Genomic DNA, 7,500 nt, shown 5'->3' on the forward strand with positions numbered 1-7,500 from the left:
TGAAGTTCATTATAAAAAAGCTGCCTGACTTGTTTCATAACATCTGGAAGGAAAATGATCCCACTGAGCCCAAAATGCAGTCTGTTCTGCTTTAAACCGTTGTGCACACAGAACAATACCACATTCATTCTCCTGATAAAGACTTTAGGTTATATACAGTACAGTAGGTCATTAGTTTACGTCGATAGCGGTCGTGTCTTTGCTGTACCTAATGTTAAATTTAGAAAACATGAAATCTTCTGACACACGGATCACATCACGCCGCCGTCCCGAGCCGACGAGCGTGCACTTCGTAGATTCAAAACATTAGACAGTAATTCGACTTGTGCTGTGACGTGGCCACCGCAAGCAGAAGATCCTTTCCAGATGTGTGTCCTGAAACCGCCTTTTCTTCCAGTCCATGCCATCGAGTTCATGGACCTTGATGCTTAAAAACGAGTGCGGTGACCACGTCTGGCCAGTAGAGAGCGACGTTGCTGTGGTGAATCCGAGTGCTGAAACCGACACTCGCACCAAAGCTGTCACTCTTAACATCACTCGTAGTGTTAATCACGCTATCATCACTTACTAAAATAGCAGAAGACTATTTTAGTAAGTGCTTATTTAATATTTCAGCCGAAGAAAAAAACTGAAGGAAGGATTTCACTGTTTCTGGTTTGATGGCTTAATAACGCTGTTATTTTCCAGATTCATTCCATACACCAACGTGGTCAATAATAAAATCATTATATGTTTAGTGATATTGATCTTTAGGGAATTATGGGTTATCTTCACAAATCTGACTGCTCAGGAGATGTTGATTCGTCTTATACAGCATCTGTTCTGACAGCATATCAAATCACGGGTTTATTTTAATATTTATCGTTTCTACAGTAACTGCTAATTCACAGGGGACTTGCGGATGTACGTCGGATGCCCCACAACGCTAGTAATGAAAAGATTGACAAAACGTTGTGCTGTGATTTCACACAGAAATACAGAAGCGTATAATTATATGCTCCCACAACGACCAGCGTGAAGTCTTCATTAAATGTAGGATTTATGCACATGGATCTCTTCTAACTGAGATGTGTACTGTACAAACAGAATACTGTTACTATTGTGAGTTTTTTCTGTATGTTTATATCGTCTACAAGTCTTTAAACTACTTTCTACTATCTTTCTTAGCCAGAGGAACATCTTCAGGACTCGGTAACATGGCGAGATAAACGGTTTATACAGTAGCTGCTATATTGTGAGGGTTAACTTGCCTCTGAAATGTTCCAAAAATCCAACAATAAATGAATAAAAAGTACATCATCAGGTATTGGCAAACTACTGTTGTGTCAGAAGAATAAAACACTTATAGGATATCTCTCTTACTCTCTCATTTTCTACCGCTTATCCGAACTACCTCGGGTCACGGGGAGCCTGTGCCTATCTCAGGCGTCATCGGGCATCAAGGCAGGATACACCCTGGACGGAGTGCCAACCCATCACAGGGCACACACACACACACACACTACGGACAATTTTCCAGATGCCAATCAACCTACCATGCATGTCTTTGGTCGAGGAAACCGGAGTACCCGGAGGAAACCCCCGAGGCTCGGGGAGAACATGCAAACTCCACACACACAAGGTGGAGGCGGGAATCGAACCCCCAACCCTGGAGGTGTGAGGCGAACGTGCTAACCACTAAGCCACCGTGACCCCTATAGGATATCATCTTATTGAAAAATGCCACAAAATACACACAAAATACTTCTATGTTTTTCAAGTAACGCTGCTTTGTTCCTTTAAAGGCAAAGCCGTAAATGTTTTATGGGCTTCCGGAGATGTTTCATTATTCGTTAGTAGGTTCATATGACGAGACATTGTTTGGTCTTTCATACCAGACATTTGATAAAACACACCGACTCTGATTAAGATGTAACTGGCTTTAACTCTCCATCTAATCTCCTTATTCTAATCTCCTAATCTCTGCTACTATAAAACTGGCCAAATACACACAGTCTCATCTTCTCTCAAGCCTTTTTGTGGTGTGTCAGCCCAAGGACACACACACACACACTCTCTCTCTCTCTCTCTCTCTCTCTCTCTCTCACACACACACACACACACTCTCTCTCTCTCTCTTTCTCCAAAAAGCAGATGGGAAGGCAAATGTGTGATGTAGGAACCTTGTTTAAGGTACTCGGGGTCACTTGGTTGATCAGTTTGCACTGCTGCCGCCGGCAACGGTTGCCAGAGTAATTGGGGATGATGGACAGCCTGCTGGTGAGACAGGCAGGGCTGCATGCTGATTGGGCCCAAGGAGGAGGCAAAGACAGTGTATGAAGACATGAAATGGATGAGAAATAGAAGGATGGATCTGATGAAATTATATCCATAGGTATCTGCGACCGGTTATGTGATAGAATAAGATGGAAATGAGAGACAAAGGTTTAACGGTTTAGAGACAGAGAGAAGCAAATCTCTGTAGATCTGGATTTGGCTGGCAGGTAAATGTGGGACAGTTCGTGTTATTTGGTTTAATCTAGAATGACAGTGGCTCCAAATCAGCACAAGAGATGCCATCTGCCCCAATGCTGTGTATGCTTGTCCAGAGAATCACATCATGCTGTATATCAGATGTCCTGGGATAAAGAAATCAGAAGGACTGTGGTTTTACACGAGGTCACTGGGTTGGTTACAAAGGTGCAAAGGTCAAAAAAATATGGAGTAACCTGATCTCAGCATAGAACCCTGAAGCTGTGACTGTCATGCTACCCAAATAATAATAATCATCTATCCATCTTCTGTACTGCTGATCCTTCCAAGGGTTGTGGGGAACCTGGAGTACGTATATCCCAGGCGACTCTGGGAAAACAAGGTTCTAGGACACTCTGGATGTGATGCCATCTCAAGTTTACATTTACGGCATTTAGCAGACACCCTTATCCAGAGTGACTTACAACTGAGCAACTGAGGGTTAAGGGCCTTGCTCAGGGGCCCAGCAGTGGCAGCTTGGTGGACCTGGGGTTCGAACTCATGATCTTCCGATCAGTAGCCCAACACCTTAAACACTGAGCTACCACATCCCCTCAAGTGCACACACTCACATTATGGATAATTAAAGATTCCTTTCAGACAACAATGAATGCCTTTGGAGTGAGGATTGAAACCTGAGTACCTGGAGGAAAAGTTCCAGGGATGTTAAAGGTTCTTCACAGAACTATACACCTTCACAAAGAACCATTTAAGAACCTTTATTTTTAAGAGTGTATGTAACCAAGAACAAAATGGCCATTGCTAGCTATTAAACTGAACTACTGAACTATTTCCTAGTAGAAAATAAAAAACAGGGCACATGAAAAGGAATGAAACCTTCTACAGACGTATGTCAGTCTCATGCCAAACTAGAGCAGAACCTGCTGATTAATCATAAGTCGAATCCTTTGGATGCTGACCTTGATTCTTGAGGTCATGAACCTTAAACTCAGTCGATGCTAATTCTTATTGAGAGTGTTTTTGTATGCGAATGCCAGAAATCAGATGGCTCTTGGAAGCCCATCAAGGTGGAGATAACACTGGGCTAGTGTGTCACTTGATCTCACGACATCCTCTCATCTCATCTCCACTTACACCAAGCAGGAAGAGAGGAATAATTTTTTTTTTTACAGCTCTGTGTACATGAATGAGAAAGCACCATCACTGATTGTTTATCTTGTATCTACTTCCCATAATGCTTTTCTGCATTCCACTGGGAAATGGTAAAGGATGGGGATCAGGGTGGGCATCCAGGAGCCAGCTGCATAAAATCGGTGTTCTGTGTGATTTTGGTGCAGAGCTGTGAAGGTGTGCTACTTTAAAAACGTTCCCTCTGGGAACAACAAGCTTTTAGTTTCAGTTTGTCCAGTCCATCAGAAAAACATGGCCTAGTATCGGAGAGTGTCCATCTGAGGCATTGTGTGTGTGTGTGTGTGTGTGTGTGTGTGTATGTGTGTGTGTGTTCTACATTTCAGCAAATTATTAAGGCAACATCATCATTTGGGTTAATCATTTTGTTCAGTGTTTAAAAAACATGTGTGTGAAAATGTGTATGCTAACAGTTATGAATTTAGCTAGCCGTGTGTGTGTGTGTGTGTGTGTGTGTGTGTGTGTGTGTGTGTGTGTGTGTGAGATTAAATTGCGTTACATTACATAGCTAGATAGTCAGCCTGATATTCTACTACATCAACTAGATTTATGAAGCTAGCAAATTCATTTAACTAAGTAAATATCATGTAATATCAAATGATTTTTAATTGATAACTATGCTAAATTAATGTGACTTATCAAAAAATGTATATAAATTGCAAGGTAAATGACTTAGATACAGGTAGATAGCCAGATAGCTATGTTAGTCAGATTGATATAAAACCAAACTGCATGTGTGAATCCTAGTATTGAGAAGCTGGAAATTTTTTTTTAAGTAAATTCAAATTTTTAAGTAACTTATGCACACATCATGTAATTAATATTGAAAGTAAAAGTCTTTTATTACTAATAATTTTACTATTTTAAAAGTGTAATACTTGTAAATGGAGACCTATCAGTATGTAACTTGCTAATAAAATTACTTTTAATAAGCTATTAATAAAGTAAATATGTAGCTAACAGTGAAAGCTAGAAGCTTTTAGCTAGAATTTTTATGTTTCAACATAAACAACAACAGAAACTGAAGATTTGTAAATCCATTTAAATTGGATCGAATTTAGCTAATTTAATGTGACCTGCTAGGTCATCTATGTGACTTACTACAGTAGCTACATGACTTAGCTGGAAAGTTAGCTACAGAAGCTAGTTAGTCAGCTTGATATACTTAATAGTACTTAATATTTGTAAATAGCATTTATTTGTCTACTATGTAAGGATTGTTAAAAGTTGGTCTTATGGTTAAGATTTAGATTTAAATTTATGTTTAATGTAATTTAATGTCACTTTTGAGAGTATTTAACTTGCCAGATGGTGTTAGACAGATAACTAGCTATAAAATCAATAATATCTATGTTGAAGCACTAGCATGATATACAGATAGTAAAGATGATTATGTAATACAATACTACAATGATATCATTTCTATATCAACCATGATAACCAAATACAGGAATGAGTTGTTTGTCTGATATCATGCCAGTATTCTTTCTTGTACATAATGGAAAAGAAAACAGGCTAGAATTTATCATTATGTCTGTGAAATTAGAGAAAACCACGTAAGCAGTTGTCTCAGATGTTGCTTTAACCGCTGTGGAGAAAATGTATAGAGAATAAGAATAACATGCACAATGACATGCAGATTTACCTTTTTGGCATCTACCAGGACAATCCGTACCAGAACCACATTAATCCGCGCTCCCAGAGAATGGTCGTGGTAGATTTCATTCACCTGAAGAGATAAAAAAAAAACAGACCTACATTGGATCCAGGGCTCAGATTCAGTGATGTAGAATTTCATTCATTCATTCATTCATTCATTCATTCATTCATTCATTCATTCATTTTCTACCGCTTATCCGAACTACCTCGGGTCACGGGGAGCCTGTGCCTATCTCAGGCGGCATCGGGCATCAAGGCAGGATACACCCTGGACGGAGTGCCAACCCATCGCAGGGCACACACACACACACTCATTCACTCACGCACTCACACACTACAGACAATTTTTCCAGAGATGATGTAGAATTCATTTTTATTCAATTCTTTCAAAATAAAAGTTTCCAAGAACAACAATTCCAAAAAAAAAGTTTCCAAAAACAAACATAATAAATTAGAAATAAATAATGTCACACACATTTCTGATGAATGGCTTCAAGTGGGCGGGTTAAAATATATTTAGAGTTGGTGTGCGCTAACAAAACTGTTAAAACGATGCCTGGACAACACATAATTGTCATAATTATGTTATGTCTATAAACGTTTTTCACAGTTATCTGTGCTAGTCGTCTAGGCACCAAAAAAAAAACAGATTCAAAATTATATTTTATTTGTATAGACATTGTCTTAAAGCAGCTTTACAGAACAAAAAGTGAATATAAAGATTAATATAATACAAAAATTTAAGATTAATCTTAGACTTATATTTAAATGTGTTTGTATTTATCCCTAATGAACAAGTCTGAGGTGACTGAGGTGACTGTGGTGAGGAAAAACTCCCTTAGATGGAAGAGGAAGAAACCTTGAGAGGAACCAGACTCAAAAGTGAACCTCATCCTCATTTAGGTGACACTGGAGGGTGATTTCCTTCACGTTATAGCAATGAAACGTTTTAGACTTTGTGGAAATGTAGACCTTAGGAACAAAACCAGGCCTTTTAAACGTAATGAAAAGAATTCTAGGTCAAGTGAGATTCTCTTTAAAATATGAGCTTCACTCGTATCAAATTCATACAGTAATCTCATCGAATGTGATTAGATGACGTTAGGATTATGTGTGCAACTTCATAACAGGACAAGACTAATATCAGAGTTTAAATTTATTTACATTTATTTTGAGTTTTCCAAAAGAAAATGTTTTAAGATAGATAGATAGATAGATAGATAGATAGATAGATAGATAGATAGATAGATAGATAGATAGATAGATAGATAGATAGATCAGTGGGTGGATAGATAGATAGATAGATAGATAGATAGATAGATAGATAGATAGATAGATAGATAGATAGTGGGTGGATAGATAGATAGATAGATAGATAGATAGATAGATAGATAGATAGATAGATAGATAGATAGATAGACACTGTAGATAGATAGATAGATAGATAGATAGATAGATAGATAGATAGATAGATAGATAGATAGATAGTGGGTGGATTGGTGGATTGGTGGATAGATAGATAGATAGATAGATAGATAGATAGATAGATAGATAGATAGATAGATAGATAGATAGATAGATAGATAGTGGGTGGATTGGTGGATAGATAGATAGATAGATAGATAGATAGATAGATAGATAGATAGATAGATAGATAGATAGATGGATAGAGAGACACTGTAGATAGATAGATAGATAGATAGATAGATAGATAGATAGATAGATAGATAGATAGATAGATAGATAGATAGATCAGTGGGTGGATTGATAGATAGATAGATAGATAGATAGATAGATAGATAGATAGATAGATAGATAGATAGATAGATAGAGACACTGTAGATAGATAGATAGATAGATAGATAGATAGATAGATAGATAGATAGATAGATAGATAGAGACACTGTAGATAGATAGATAGATAGATAGATAGATAGATAGATAGATAGATAGATAGATAGATAGATCGATCAGTGGGTGGATTGATAGATAGACAGATAGACAGATAGATAGATAGATAGATAGATAGATAGATAGATAGATAGATAGATAGATAGATAGATAGATAGAATGTTTTAACAATATTTCTGTATACAGTACAATTATTTTTGTTCATGTGGTTTGGTGAAAGGTGCCAATAATTCTGATAGGGCGGTTTACATGATATTTTCATATGTAGCC

At 37.7% G+C, this 7,500-nt stretch overlaps 1 protein-coding gene across 2 annotated transcripts in view; it reads right to left on the reverse strand.

Annotated features, from left to right (window-relative positions):
* LOC132855952 (A disintegrin and metalloproteinase with thrombospondin motifs 2-like) overlaps positions 1-7,500 on the reverse strand; it is a 151,597-nt gene that overhangs the window by 27,334 nt on the left and 116,763 nt on the right. For both annotated transcript variants that reach the window (XM_060885252.1, XM_060885253.1), the window contains one exon: positions 5,306-5,389. In XM_060885252.1, coding sequence (XP_060741235.1) covers positions 5,306-5,389 — 84 coding nt within the window. The remainder of the gene's footprint in view (positions 1-5,305; positions 5,390-7,500) is intronic.

Source organism: Tachysurus vachellii, chromosome 13, assembly GCF_030014155.1.
Source record: "Tachysurus vachellii isolate PV-2020 chromosome 13, HZAU_Pvac_v1, whole genome shotgun sequence".
NCBI classification, from domain to species: domain Eukaryota; kingdom Metazoa; phylum Chordata; class Actinopteri; order Siluriformes; family Bagridae; genus Tachysurus; species Tachysurus vachellii.